The 15,960-nt window shown below is 38.2% G+C and overlaps 1 protein-coding gene across 2 annotated transcripts in view; it reads left to right on the forward strand.

Moving 5' to 3' along the window:
* The window catches only part of SLC35D2 (solute carrier family 35 member D2), a 23,918-nt gene extending 9,548 nt beyond the window's left edge, over positions 1-14,370 (forward strand). For both annotated transcript variants that reach the window (XM_032675609.1, XM_032675608.1), the window contains exons 4-12: positions 1,113-1,180; positions 3,639-3,710; positions 5,391-5,459; positions 6,482-6,584; positions 7,305-7,397; positions 9,044-9,111; positions 9,854-9,932; positions 11,616-11,698; positions 12,288-14,370. In XM_032675609.1, coding sequence (XP_032531500.1) covers positions 1,113-1,180; positions 3,639-3,710; positions 5,391-5,459; positions 6,482-6,584; positions 7,305-7,397; positions 9,044-9,111; positions 9,854-9,932; positions 11,616-11,698; positions 12,288-12,390 — 738 coding nt within the window. In that variant the 3' untranslated portion in view covers positions 12,391-14,370. The remainder of the gene's footprint in view (positions 1-1,112; positions 1,181-3,638; positions 3,711-5,390; positions 5,460-6,481; positions 6,585-7,304; positions 7,398-9,043; positions 9,112-9,853; positions 9,933-11,615; positions 11,699-12,287) is intronic.
* The last annotated feature ends 1,590 nt before the right edge of the window (positions 14,371-15,960 follow it).

The raw sequence follows: 15,960 nt of genomic DNA on the forward strand, positions 1-15,960 counted from the left end.
AGTACATTACAAAATTTTTGCAAACTTATGTTGACAAACTGCATATTTATTGTTACTTATAGTCCTGCTTTCTTTATAGTCCTAACTTTAACTGTTACTTTCACTTAAAAGTTAACTTCAGTTAAGTATAGTTAACTTTTACTTCACTTTTCTTCTCACCCGCTGTAAAAGAAGTGCAGAATTTTTGACATAGATAAAATGCAGCCCACTTCTCTGTATGCTTTTCCAGCAGACCATGTTTTATCTCCTGAAGCTTGTGAAGGAACAGCAGCAGTTATTAGGATAGAGGTCTGCTTTGTCTTCCTACCATTCCAGTTCCACCTGACTGATAGTGAATGGGACTAACTGCACACACTACCTTTGTCCTCATTGATCACTTTAGTTGGTTTTTATCTTCTGCAAATTCCAGCCTCACCCCTTCTCTGATACTGCAATTTTTCTGTAACGGAAAAATTAACAGCTTTGAATTGCAGCTGAGTATTGTGTGGAGATCCCTGCCTTCTTTTCTTAAGGTTCTGAAGTTCTGTTATGTTTTCTCTGTATTGCAAGTCAGTCTCTTTATGCTAGAAGCTATGATGGGTAAAGTTTAATTTATCCCTAAATACTTATCTTTCCTTTCTAATGTCTTGCATAACATGATTTGTTGGGTAGATCTAAAATGTTGTAACTTCCAGGCTTACTAATATATGTGGAGTCTGTAGAGAAGCACAGCATACTTACAGTTTATTCATTGTTTTATGCCACCTGTTCACTTGCTTATTTAGCTACTGTTATTAGTATTTATACCTAAAATTAAATATGAGGGTGGGTATCAATCTGAGGATTATAGTAATTAAAATAAAACTGACCAACATTTAGTCTAAATGGAGTCTAAGTCTTCTTAGAGGTAGATTGCAACTCTTTTAATGAATCAGTGAAGCTGTGGTTGTGAATGGTCACATAAATGTGAGCTGCAGATGAGTTTGCAGCATAGGCACATTTTTTCCCCTCAAAAACCCCCGTCTTTCTTGCTAAAAGTACATCTGATATGGGTACCAAATTCTATCAAGTAAAGTTTCTCAGCAGTGCTTCAACACATAATAATCTGAGTTATGCTCTTAATTTTATCACAGTTGTTTCCTCTGCCTCTGATTTATGTTGGAAACCACATAAGTGGATTATCAAGTACCAGCAAACTCAGGTACAGTAAATGGAAATTATAAGTAGATTGTTTTTTGTCTTGTGAGGTAAAAGACTTTTCTCTTGTGAGGTAAAAAATAAACACTAAAGAAGAGCATTGGGTAGGGCCTTAAATGCATGTGGTGTCTGTCTGTCTCTCTAAACCCCTTGTGCTATTAGGAAATTCTTACCCAGTCATTTGATCTGTTTACAAGGTGTCTGCTTCTTTTAAAAGGAGCTTAGCCAGACCTGTACTGCCATAAAATCACAATTTTTCTATGTGACCATGAAAGTGCTTCCACTTTGCCCTCACACCCAAGTGCCCAGCTTTTCATGGGTGTCCTAACCAGAGAGCTGGAAAACTCCTAAGATGTTTCTGAAGGAAGAAGCATAAGTTAAAGAGGTGTAGCATGATGTCATTGCAGGTGTTTAGGAATCACCAAGAGATGGGAAAACTACTGGGTAGTGGGGTGGTCGTAGATCCCCAAAAGTAGGTTGTTGGGGGGTGTTGCTGAAGGGCTCCCAGACTCCTGTGTGCCTGTCAGCATGGATTAGTGAGAGTTCCTTCCACACTAGTGCTAAAAAGGTGCAAGTTATGTACCCAGCATGCTGTAATAGATTGAATGACCAGATTTCCTGTGGAAGAGGAATGCAGAAACATGATGGCTGCATCAGGACTGGAGGATACAGCCCTGCCATTGTGGTGGTTCTTTATGTGTTACTGCAGGCTCCTAGGGGTTTGGTTGCAAGCTAAACCAAAACAGGGAATTTTGCAGGTTTATTGCGTTTCCTAACTTTGAGAGAGATGCTGGGAAAGAAAACAGAATCATAAAATCATAGAATTGTCAAGGCTGGAAGAGACCTTTAAGATCATGAAGTCCAACCATCAACCCAGCACTACCACTATAACCCCTGAACCAGTAAACCATATCACCCAAAGCCAGATCCAGATGCCTCTTGAACACCTCCAAGGGTGGTGACTCCACCACCCACCTCCCTGGGCAACCCATTTCAATACCTGACCACCCTAACAGTAAAAAAATTTGTTCTAGTATCTAATCTCCCCTGTCTCACCTTAAGGACATTTCCACTTGTCCTCTCACTGCAGGCACAGTAGAAGAGAACAGCCCCCACCTCACTACAACCTCCTTTCAGGTAGTTGTAGAGAGCAACGAGGTCCCCCATGTATGACTTTTAAGTTGTTTACATTTCTTTTTATTTCTTTTTATTGTTTACATTTCTATTTATTAATTCTCTATAATTAGAGAATTAATTTTCCCTATCTAGAAACACTGGATGCCTGATTCTGCAACTTTTTGTTATATGCATTCAGAAATTGTTCCACTGAAGTGACTGTTTAGGCAGACAAAAAGACTTAGGCAGTACTGTCCCTGGTAGCACTTCAGCCATTGTGAATGTGAAAGTAGTTCCAATCCTGTAAAAGTTTGATTCATGGGTTTTTCTTTCACTTTCCCCGACTGTAATTTTAAATGTTTAGTATGGTATTCTAAACATACGTGCACCATCTACCTCTCCTGTGGCTGATATACCTCTCTTAGATTTACTATTCATAATTAATTTTTATAACAGAAAAGTAAAAATGGCTGCAGCATTTCTACCATTAACTTATTGTTACAGCGCATTTTGTTATGATATGTGACATTTGTTTATGCTGTGGAATTCTCCAGCTAGTTTGGATTGTCTGGAAGGTGTAGATGATCCAATGCATAACTTAAAAATACCTGTTTTAAACTGATTAAACTCTGTGTTAGGATTTGTATCGTTTATTAATGCAGTTGGTAGTAACTATCTTAAGCAGAGGATTAATTGGTCCGTATGGCCATGCTGTCAGATTTCCAAAGTCAGATGCAAGTGTTTTCTCAATCAAAAAGATTTCCAACTGCATTACTTCATGAAGATCAACCATATGTTGCTCAAAAGTGACAGTTTGGTAGTTGCAGCTGGTCCCCACCTTTCATGTTTCTTGTACTTGCTCTGATTTTTTTTCTCATGGATTTGTTTTACTTTTTTGAAGGTACATCTTGTTTACTAAGCATGGTTTGTTTGTATTTTATTTCTTTTACATGTTTTCAGAGACAAGTTTATTGTCCATCCTCTAAGTTTATTATAGAAATAATTTTTACTTAACCTTGCCCATGAATTTTGAAAAAAAAAATAAATTTCATGGGGTTATGCTAGGTAGAAAATATCTATTAAATTCCATTTCACTAATGCAGAGGGACCTCTAGAAGGTAGCCAGTTGCACTGGCTTACAAATTATCAAAGCTTGTTATTTTTCAACAATTTGGTTATCTAATCTGTGTCTAATGTCAGACTGATGCTAAGTGATTGGATATTTGATTTGTTCTTTACTACTGGACTAATGGTTCCATCCTCTGTTTAGGAAGATAAGAATTAGAACATAAGAATGTTGTTAATCTGATACTATGCTTGGATTTTTATTTTGTTTTTTTTGACAGTTTGCCGATGTTTACAGTGCTCAGGAAGTTTACCATTCCACTTACTTTACTGCTGGAAATCATCATACTTGGGTGATCCTTTTTGTTTTGTTTTGTTTCTTTTTCATTTAAGATACCTTTATTTTAGATCACATCAAATGGATTGCTTGCGACAGCTCATCAGAATATTGAAAGAGTGATTTTTGCTGACAAATAGAGAAAAGCAAAGAAAGTGGTTTTTTTTTGAAGACACAGATGCATAGATTTTAGGGAATGCAGAAAAAAAATAACCTTGCTTTCATTTGCACGTCTCTCTTGGCTGTTGCACAGGATTCAGGTAAGCAGACACAACTCAGACACTTTTAGTGGTTATGTTTGTGTCTCATCTGGAAGGCCCCTAGGCTTCAAACAGACAAGTCCTTTTGTCTCAAAACAGTGGTGATAGTATAAATACATCTTATTTTGTCTACAGCTTCATAGTTCTATCCACATGGCTGGTGGTAGATTAAGATGAAGTCACAAAGGGAAAAACAACTTGCTGAAGCTGAACCCAGGCAACAAGAGAGTGACGACCAAGCTTTCCAGAAGTAGACTGTCATCTCCTTTTGCCTGAAGCAGCAGCTGATCAGTGTGATTCATATTTGGAGGTGCTCTGGTATTCTTTGCAGTTGTAGGTTCTCACAGGGAAAGCACAACTTGCTGTCTTCTCCTGTGGGCCTGAAGACTCCCACAAGCATGTGAGAAAAACATAAGTCAGTGAGATTGTCATATGTGCTCAGCTGGACTACAGCCATGTGTCTGTGAGTGCAAGCAGCATCCTAACATCCCTCCTAAGGGAAGCTTAGGAGCCTGGGACTGTGTATTTCCTCAGGGCTGAAGATGAAAGGACTCCAGAGAGTCTGTGCAGGTTTATGTCAGGCTTTGAAAAACAGTCAAGGTATGGCTTGTTACTGTTGAGAGTCATTATGATCAAAGATTGATATGTCCAGAGCCTGCATAAAGCTTTATTGTTGGGACTGTGGTCCACAGCTGGGCTCCTTTGACACACAGAATTTCTCCAAGAGCATTTTTCCAACAGCACTGTACATTTTGTTTTGATGGATCTCCTCTCTCAGGCTAGCCTGACTGACTAAGGACTAGGGAGATGTCTCTAAGGTGTATCACATGTGGTGCGAAAAATGAGCACTTAAGGCATTTCGAAATAAAGTAATGTAGCTATATAAAAGAAAGAACAGCTTTACATTATGCTTTTCACTGCTTTGTGGCAGCACTGTGGTGGTGAAGAATATCATAAGCTCCGTGCTTTCCCTTTCATGCACGAAGTTTCAGTTTGACTTCAAAATAAGTATCTGTTTGAAAAACAGTCCAGATAATGTGTTTTTCCCAGGAAAAGTGATATGAAAAACTAAGTGAGAGATACACAGTGATTTTCCCTTGTTGGATTGCTGCGAGACACTGAAATATGTCCATTACAAATACCAATATGCATTAAATTGGTTTATTCCAGCGCTGTTACTTTAAACCTTTAGTATTTACTGCTGTAATTATCCAGTAGCAGAACGCTCACGGTGCTTTTTCAATCTCTGTTCTCAGGGGCCAAGGTCTGACAGTGTGGCACATGGGCAATCACGTTGCTTCTGCAAGGTTATCAAGACTTTGCCCTCCTGTTAAATGTTCTGTTACTACTAATTGCTTTGAAGCTTTTCAGGCAGACAGCCATTTAGTCTCCTCTTCAAATAATGAAAATGTGAACTGCCTTATTTTTGCCTACAGGAAGCGGTACCCACTGAGTATTATAGTCAGCGTGTTTGCCATCATTCTTGGGGCCTTCATAGCAGCTGGGTAAGGTTTTAGTTTGTTATATGAAGCCATTTTATGAGGGGAGGGAAAACAGAAGGGTTTTTTCCTGGTTTAGTTCCAAGTAAACCTAAGTTTAGATCAGTTACTCTGGAATAAATTGGTTTGTAAAATCTCTCTGCTGACATCACTGGGAGGTGCAGGAATACAAAGGGGAAATTTTGGTTCCTGCTGGAAGTATTTGGGTGCTTCTATTTTCACGTCTAAGTTTTTCCATGTTTGCAGGATCATAAATGAAGCAAGCTAAAGCTGTGTGAGGAATGTTGCTTTTATTTCATGGTATGAGTGTATTTTAATATTCTTAGAAAAAGATATATTCCTGTTCTGGATAGAAAGACTGATTTTTTTGGTTGTCAGATATTGAGTTAGGTATTGTCTAATTTTAATCACTTTGAATAAGTTCAATTGTGAGATTAAGTTCACAAAGCACTCTTATGCTGTTGTCCTGTGCTTTCTTTCTGTTTGAATATTCCTTTACCTAATTGGAAATGAAATGGGGTGTTTTGTTTGTTTCTTGGCTTTGCTGTGTACAAAGGTAAATAATTTCCATGTGATGTGACTCAGATAGAGCCATGTCCTATTAAGTGAATTACCCTATATCCATGAGGTAACTGGTCAAAACAGAAAGGATGACAATATGTCTGGCCTGACTGTAACAAACCCTAGCTACTTTTTGTATTAAAAGTAATAGATAAGTATACTCAGTAATAATTGGACTGGTTGTCAGGGTTGAGATGGGTGGAATTTTTCACTGACTGAAAATTGAACATTTCCTGCCACTTTCACACTGACTGCTGGGAACTCTCCAGTGGCTCATTTGTGAAGGTTCTGTGACTGGAGAAATGTAGAGTACTTTGACTTACAAAGAATGCTTGAAGCAAAACCTGTGACTTACTGGAGCTATCAGGATTTGCATATCCTCATTTACAGTGTCCCTCTAGGTAAGCAAGGCAATGCAATGCATTGCATACTGTTTGCTTATTTACAGTATAATATTTCTTCCCCAGGTCTGATCTGTCTTTCAATCTGGAGGGCTACATCTTTGTGTTGCTGAATGATATCTTCACAGCAGCAAATGGAGTTTACACAAAGCAGAAAATCGATCCAAAGGTAACTGTGGGGTGATTAGATTGAATTTAACATTATGACAATATGATAACGGTGGATTACTTGTTATGTAATTTTATGTACTTAACAGTTATGAACTAATGAACAGTTTCATTTACTTTCACATTTCCATTGATATATGTGTCTTCAATACAGAACAGCCTCGGAAAATTTATTTGAATCACTGACCAGGCTTAGGTAAACAAAGAGTATATTTTTTAGTTTCTCCCAGGTCTCCTAGACAGAGTTTGTGGTTACTTTAAAACCTTGCTTTTGGGAAAAAAAAAAAAATTAATCCAAACCATAAATTAATCATTTATGTGTCCGACTTCATTCATTTTCCTGTTACATGTTTTCATGGTTAACTTGCAATAGGTGGAATGAGTAATCCCTTGGCTAGGCAGAGCATTATGTGGAGTCCTAAACAAAGCAGTTCTGGACCAGTTCTTTGGGAAGTTTCTGGCTAGCTGGCATTGTACAGAAACTGTCCAAGGTATAACAGAGCAGTCATATTGTGCTGAGTGTACAGACAAAGTGACTGAAGTGGAAATTAAGCTTAGTACAAAACAATGAATCCAAGGATCACAAGGCTGTGTTTTAAACTGAAATGTATTATGTCCTGTCTGCTCATTGGCAATAAGGTCAGGAAGGTTGCCAGAGTCATATGTAGTATTTTGCTCCCAAGTGGCTTGTAGTTCCAAACACCATCTTTCATTTTCACAGGAGCTGGGAAAATATGGTGTCCTGTTCTATAATGCTTGTTTCATGGTGGTTCCAACAGTTGTTATTAGCTTTTCTACTGGAGACTTTCAGCAGGTAAGTAGCAGTATTGCATATCTCAGACTGATAAATTTATTTAGTTCAGGTTTTTTTCTCTTGGGAAGTGGGTGGGCTTTTTGTTTGTCTCTAAAGAGGTAATTCTACCTCCATGTTATTGACTAATATATGAAAAGTGTACCTTGGACTTGCTCTTCACAGGTAGGATCTTGTGATTATTTACTTAATAAGAAGGTGAATTTGTGTGGTAGTCCTCATATGAGGCTTTGTTTAAGAACTAATATATGGCTTTCAGCTAGAGCAATTTGGTTGATAATCCATCTGCACTGTGTGGTTTGCCACATGCTCTAAAATGAAATTGGAAACACACGGACATTTCCAGTCTTTCTGTCATTTTGGTGTGTAGGACAGATTTCTGTTTAGTCTTAGTCTAGTTTGATAACCTACATTTTGCATTCTCATGGAATGACAGCAAGAGCCTTCATAGCTAATCCTGATACAGTCTCATAGTCAGCATGTCCTGACACATAAAGGATCAGACCAGAAGGTTTGTGTTTTTCTGACTCCCTCATAGACTCGCTGAGTTGTCTTTTTCTTACCAGTAAAACGAGTCTAGTCACTCATAGTCTTTTTTAGAAATGTTTGAGATTTGCCACTGAAAATTCTTTGGAGGGTGTCATAAATCATTGCTGTATTCTCTGTTGTATGTTGTTGTGCCCTGGACTCCCATGATTTTGTCATTGTGTTCCTAGAAGTCTGTAATAAGTGGAAAAAATTATCATTCCCTGAAAGTGATGGATTTAGGTCTGCTGTGAATGTGAAATCTCTTTGTGACATCAGTCCATCATGATCTTGAGCCAGTTTAGGAGAATGCAGCTGCTGCCCTTCATGGAGAAAGGGCCCAAGTTTGTGTAGTTGCAAGGTTTGAACTGCTGTTCCAGCACACAGGGCTGGAGGCATTTTGGGAGACCTGGGCAGGGAAGTTTAACTTGTTGCTAAGTTTGCTCCATGGGAAAGATAAACAGTGTGCTGTGGCCACTGCCTGATTTGGGGCAAGCAACTTAGTGCTCAGTTACCTGGAAATAATAAATATATATCAGAGAGATCCAGTTTGCCTGTTGTGTATTGCATTGGCTTGGTCACTCAAAAAAAAGTCCTGTTAAATGATGCAGGTAACCAGTGTCAATGTGACAGAAATTTAATCACAGAAAAAAGGGAGAAAACGGAAAAATACTGATGAAAAGTGAGCAAATTATTGTAGATAACACATGTATTTATCAGATTTTCAGGCCAGCTTTTATCCTAGCAGAACTTATTGTGTTGCTCCATCGCAGACAATGCACAGCATATGTCTTTTGCCAGTCAAAACATCAGTACCATGTCTGTGTGATAAGGACATTGCTTCTGCTCCTCTAGCTAGTTCTGGAACAATAGCTACCACCTCATGCAGGCTGTAGTTTTTGAGTGTCCCAGTTATTCACTTCTCTTTTACCAGCTGGTCCACTGTGAGGACAGTTAAATGCACTGAACTGTTTCCAGTAGTAGTATAAATGATTCATAATTTTAGTATGAATTAAATGTATTTTGTCATTTTGCACATTTTCATATTAAGCACGTGTTATGTGTGTTTACAGGTAATTATATAGCACATAATTCTCTCTCTCTCTTTTCTTTTTTTTTAATAGGCAATACATTTCCAGCACTGGACAAATTTTTTATTTCTCTTTCAATTTACTCTTTCCTGCTTGTTGGGGTAAGGACACGGGGAAATCAAGAAAGATGTTTTTATGACAGTGTTTCAAATTGCAAATCTCGAATGTAAGACTCACTAATAAGTTATGTTAGAGTTCAAAGAAAATGTTTTTTTTTTCCCCCAGGCTTCTGTTGTGTCTTTTAATTATTTCTGATGTTTGAAATAACCGTTTCAGTACTATCTGTGTTGTTGACCTCACAATACAGTGAGGTAACAGCCTGATATTTAGCTTTGTACTTTCTGTACTCTCTCTTTTATCTGTCTCTTCTGACGTTTTGCAGTAAATGACATATAAGTCCTTCAGTGTAGGAAATGTTTCAGTGTGTTCGTTCTGTAAAGTAGCTGGTGAAAGTATGGGAGACTCAAAAGCAGTGACCCAATGCTTTGTTCCTGCTGGAACTGCAGAGTCAAAGGAAGAACAGAAGAATGAGTTGCATCTTGTTTTCTCTTCCACACATGACCAACCAAGGGGTCAAACTAATTTCAAGTACTGACATTTAAAAAGCACAGAGAAGAGGGATGGCTCTGCTAGGGCTCAAGCATGTATTTTGAATATTCTGGATACATACATCATTAATTTAAAATACAGATCCACAGGTTTGGTGGGTTTTTTTAGGGTTTGAAACAGGTGGGATTGAAGATCCAAGAAAAATACTGATCCTGAAAATGTTGAACATCTCAAAGTGTTGCTAAACTTCTGAACTCCCTGGGAAGAATTTATAAAGTTTTCTCTGTTATTTAGGTTTCTCTTGATGTATTCTACTGTCCTATGCAGTCATTACAATTCTGCACTCACAACGACAGTAGTTGGTGCCATCAAGGTGAGTTATGGAGCAGAAGAGGGAAACAAGAATGCTCAAATAGACAGGGAGGAGCATTGGCTCAGTAGTGATTCTAATTATACTCCTCTGAGATGGAAAGTCAAAATGAGAGCTAATAGTGAGACACTGCTTGTGCCACACCAAAGGGTGACCTTGTTCTCTTCCACTAAAGCTCATGTATGCCCTAGAAAGCAATGTTAGTGTTCGTTTATATTTTTTTTTCCTACAAGAATAACTTGAACCACTTTAATTTAAAAACGTATATTTAACCACATTTCATCAGGTACTATCTGCTTCTGGTCTTTATTAGGTTATTATGGGTGAGTCAAAGTGGCCTGCTGCAAATGCAGGTGAATTGACACAGACTAAGCTGAAGTAAGGAGCATATTCCTTTTTGTTTAACTGCCTCAGCCTCTGTGTGAGAATTTGTGTGCCAGCTGAATGGTTCGTGCAAATTCTGGTCAATTTGATCAGCAGCAAAACATGCATGTCTTAAAAAATCGGTTTCTTAAAAACTCAGTGTCTTTACAGTCTGTTTTCTCTGACACAGTTTAATTTAAAACCAGTGCAGCTTCCTTGGTGTTGTTGAGGCCAACAAGTCTGAACTGGGAACATCTCTGCCCAGGCACCTGGAACAGCTTTAGAAGGAGATAAAACTGGTGCAGTTGTGGGCCAAACACTATCAGAATCCAAACTAGTAAAGGCACAGCAATAACAGTCCTCAAGGTCATCCCTTATGTGGGTGGCTAAGGAAAACAATACCTCCAGCATAGCAAAACCTGCAAAGGGAGGATGGTACTGCACTTTTCCCAGGGTTTTTTTTTCCCTTTTTTGAAAGCTGGCAAGATTAATGTAGTAGTTTTCATTCTGTGGCCCTGAAAGTGTTCTTTACATTTTATATGTCTGCATATATGAAGTCAGAGCAACACAATTTCTATTTTCTGAGCTATGATAGTCCTTGAGACGCTTTGTGCAGCTTTAAAGTTGAGAAGCAGTTTATGATGCAGCAGAGTCCAGTAGAGGCCAGTACGAATGATGTTGTTGTCCACGCTAGGTGCTAAAACATCTGAAGGCAACAAAGTGTTGGTAAAATGATCACACAGTTCTATAGCTTTCTTTCTATTTTTAGGAGACATTTTTTCCAAAGCTTGAAGGGGGTGGGTGAGAGTTAAAATCTAACTCTGCCTGTGTGGAACGGGTGCCCAGTGCTTTCAGTGCACATTTCGTTGGCAAAGTAAGCAGATAACCATGTTAAAGTAATAATAAAGGAATTTTATTGTAACTTTTAAGTGTCCTTTTTATGCTTGAGAACCCAAAACTCACTTTTAAGAAATGGGATTTAAAGGGAGCCTTCCAAAGATTATAAAGAAGTAGATTTCAAAAGGTGGCCATAGCTCCATTTTGCCTAATGTCAAGTAGCTCATTTTCTTTCTTTTATTTTTTTTTAACCCAGAGAAATCACTCTCAGTGCATTTAGAAAACATGCTGATTTTATTATTCTGTTTCATTGCTACATTATCCATAAGGCTGACATCACATGAAAGGAATTTAAACACTGATTTTAGAGTGGTCAGTAACAGAGTATATCTGTTTCCCTAGAAAAGTAATTTAGCTGATATCACTTATATTGATGGGGATGAAACCTGAATTAAATAAAGGCATGACTTTTTTTTTTCCTTTCAGAATATATCCATCGCTTACATCGGAATGTTGATTGGCGGAGATTACATATTCTCTGTGTTAAACTTTATAGGCCTAAATATTTGGTGAGTGAAACTTGAATAGCCTTTATTTGTTAGAGCTGAAAATCTCTCAGTGAGCTGTAGATTTAAGGGTTGTTTGATTTTTTTGACCTGATGAAGCACTGCCTCAGGATGTAAAAGTACATTACAGTTAGTTTTATCATGTCTGTTTTCAGGTATTGAATCAAACTGTGGCAGGGTCTGAACTGTGGAAGTATTAGTAAAACTGTGAAGTTTTACTGTGTGGGATTGAATTGATTTTTTTTTTTTTTAAATGAGCAGCAGTTCTGAGCTGCAAGGCTTGCAAGCAAAAGCCCAGTGGTGTAGGAAGTGAGAGCACTGACTGAATAAGTTGTGCATGTTGAATATAAGTTCTGACTCGTGAGCTGTTGCTTTTTGTCCTTGGATGAGCTGTTACATCTGTGTGTATGAATCTGTGTGAGCAACTGGTGATTGATCTTTGCCTGCTCAGATGGCTTACCTAGCTCTGAGGCACTCCTAATTTATGGTAGCTGGTGTTCTTTAATCCTCTGGAAGGAAGGGTTCATATCTATGAAATGGCATCTGTAACATCAGACATCTCTGACGCTGCTGTTCATTTCCTTTTCTTTAGCATGGCAGGAGGACTGAGGTACTCATTTTTAACATTGAGAGGAAGCAGCCAGCCTGCACGACCTGGGGATGAAGAGAATGCACGTCCTGCCTCAAAGAGTTAGCCAAAATGCCTGCCTTGAAAGGGACTGAAGATACAAGTGTGCTTAGCATTGCTGAGAACTTAAATAACTATATGATGGGACACATTTGGAACTAGAAAATCTACCTCGATTGTCACAGATGTGATTCATTGGCTCAGAAATGTTCTTGCACACCATGTTTTTTACATATAGACTAGTTTAATTTCAGGTTTGGTTTTTTTAATACCACAAGCCAATTTATAGGAAGGAATGCTATGAGCAAATCTCAAGCCGTAAATTTCTGTATTTACCTGTGTTTGGGTGCTGTTTGTACTCACCAAGATCAGTGTCTGCCAGTAGTCTCTTGAGGCAAAACTCCCTTTAAAGACCATGAAGCCTGATTCACTGTTGCCTTATGCCATGTGCAATCCTTACTGTCAGTGAAGAGATCAAAAATCCTGGTGGTGCAGACTGTTTTCACATTTACCTCTGTGTGGGTGATACAGAACATACGGGGCAAAGAGGATATGTTCCCACAGATTGTTTCCTGTGTTAGTGTTGACTAAAAAACTGGGGATATGTCCAGGTGTGTTCAGTATACATTGTGTAGGCATTCCCTTTCAGTCTTTTCTTCATCCTCAATAACACCCTGGTGCTCTGCTGCAATTGGCACTGTTAAAAGTGAATCCTCATAACTTTGCAGCAGGATCAAGGAGAGCAGGAAAATGACAGAGGATTTTTTAGTATTTAAAGTTGTTTTTGTGCGTGTGTGTGTGAGAGCAAGTACCAAAAAAAAGTAAATCTGTTTTTGTTTACGTGAATTTTTCTTTTAGAACAAGGATCACCTCCTCTGATATTTTGTCTCTATCTTACTGCAGAGAAGTGATGCTGCTATGTACAAACATAGTAGGGAGGAGAGACTGATTGGTATATGGGAGACTAACTCGTGTTTAAAATGAGAAAAAAGGCTCAGTGTCTTGTTGTGTCTTTATACATGTACAGTGAAAGTTTGTCTGGTACTAGTTTATGCTTTAAATTCTGAGCAAGGAATCATTATAAGCCTGGGGATTGCTGGAGTAGGTACAGTCCACACAGTGATGGTCTGAGTTGTCATCTGGGACAACATTGACACTGCTCTGTATCTGTATTTCCTTCTTTGAAAATATGGTTGACAATGCTTACCTGTGCCTCTGAGGATAAAGTGTTAACCTCTGAAAACGTGATAGAAGCACTGCAGCACTGGAAGACAGCAGAGTAATTAATCTTGTTGAAAGTCTCAATTCCCTGCAAGCACGAGCCAAGATTTTTGAAAATGATCAAATCAAAAGAAGATTTCTGAAGACTTTGACGTGGAACCAGTGTGGTCTAATGACTTGTTTGATCCCCCTCAATTAAAGCAGAGCTAAATCTGAAAAGCATTACTCTGTGTGTAGCACATGGATGACCAGTTGGATTAGGTTGAAGAGATGTGGGTGGATCACACCAGAAGCTTCCGGGAATGACTGGGCTTCCCACTGCCTGCATGGGTGTGAATGGCAAGTGAAGCAGTGACTGGAGATACTACAAGTGGAATTTAAGGGCACAGTTGAAGTGAAAAGAGAAATCTGAGCTCTCACAGCTATCCTAAGAGATGTGACTTGCATTTTCTATCTGTTGAAGGTCTGGGGGGGGAAGGGTTTGCTGCAAATATTTTAAGAGTTTTTAAAGATTTCCTTTATACTTAAAAAGCTTTCAAAATTTTTGAGTGCATTCTTTTGTAGGACTCCTCTTTTTCTGGATCATCTCTACCTCCACAATCCAAATTATTGAACCTCAACCCTCTGCAGTAAGACAAGGCACTGGAAGGTTTTCATTGATTATGAAATGATTATGAGTGCCATTTGATTGCAATACTGATGAACAAACAATGGCACCTGCTAAATAAGATGTAGTTCCCACCAAGGAACACCTACTGTGTGCATTGAATTAATTAATATTTTGCTGTACCTTTTATAAATAAAAATATATGAATTATGGTTTTAATAAGTTTTTTGATTTTTTTTTTTTTCCCCCATGTGGATGGACATCTACTCTCAAGCACATGCCCAGGACAAATATTTGCTTTCTCTGTAATCAACTGCTATAACATCCTTGAGGTAGTTTCATTGGTTCATTCTGTACCACAGTGGAAATGACTTTATTTAATTCATTGTTCGTGTAATATTTTTGAGGTCCTTCAGACTCAGACTTCTCACCTAAAATACAGACCTGATTTTCATAGTCTTTATGATAGTATTACTCAGAATTATTTAAAAAATACATTTAGGAATAACAACAAGTTGGTACAATCTAGAAGATCTTGCAAGTGCTTGCATACTTTCACAAAGCAACTCAGCTTCAGTCACTTACTATTTTCCTCTGTATCTGCAGAGATAATGTAAAAGATGAAAATTTGCTGGTTAAAACCCCGAGAATATGGGCTCAACCAGCCACAATATTGTGTTAGAATTTAGGCAATTACAGAAAGGGCTGTTTCATTCAGAACCTCAGAAATTGTGTCTTTCAGCTGATAAGATAGGAATTTAAAACTGATTTTTGTTAGATACAGCTGTTGATAGTCCTCACCTTTTCTACAGATTTCATATTAATGAAATTAAGGTTTTAAAAATTACACTGGTACCATTACAGGAGTCAGGGTATATTTAATACAAGGGAACATACAAAGAAAAACAGTAACTGGACTAGCAAAGAATATTGTCCTGTACCTTGATCTGTTCATACTCTAAATTTTATGGGGATTTCTTAGCAGGGGCCTAGCTCTAGTGGAGTGAGATTAAGAGACAAAAAAATATGGTCACCCAAAGAACTTCCTGTCCATGCACTTTGTAAAGTTCTCGCAGTGATTCCTATGAAAGTCAGAGAGGCAATATCTCAGACAAAAACCTTAGAGTGGGCTCAATAAACAAGTCTTCACATTCTTAAGAATTTATTATTTTCCCTCTCAGTATCTAATTTACTACTAGGCCCCTGAAGTTCCATAGTCCTATCTGAGACTCCTTGTCGACCTCAGGAAAACAAAAATGACAGGGTAACAGGGAAGAGTGGAAGAGAAAACTGGCAGCTATGGAAGTCTGTGTTTTGAGTCCATCATCAAATTTAAGGGATTTTTAAAATTATTATTATTATTTTAATTTAGAGGAGGTATTCAGCATTATTTTTGCGTATGGAAAACAGTGAACCTTGTTCAAATTTAAACTATTCCTTGAATAGGGAGTGATTCTTTGGGTAATTTGTGGTTGTTTGCCTTCTTTTAAAATTTGACTGGCCTTACCTATGAGGTAAAACAAAAGTGGAAAAATTAAGACAGCTTTAGTCTGAGGAAACTGGGTTGTTGTTAAGATGGTAATGATATTTTTATCTTCTTGTTTCAGATAGTGTTACCTGACTTGTGATCTTTACTTGTAAAGCATCTTCATATTGTGGTTTTCTGTCTGAAGGTGTCAGTAACATGACATGTTAAATTTTTTGTTCTGGTTTCAGCGTGAACCCTCAAGGCCATACAGCAGGTGAAAATCGGCAAGGCAGCTGGGGTTGATGGAATTCCACCTGAAGTCTGGAAACATGGGGGCCTTG

Source organism: Chiroxiphia lanceolata, chromosome Z (assembly GCF_009829145.1).
Source record: "Chiroxiphia lanceolata isolate bChiLan1 chromosome Z, bChiLan1.pri, whole genome shotgun sequence".
Classification (NCBI taxonomy): Eukaryota; Metazoa; Chordata; class Aves; order Passeriformes; family Pipridae; genus Chiroxiphia; species Chiroxiphia lanceolata.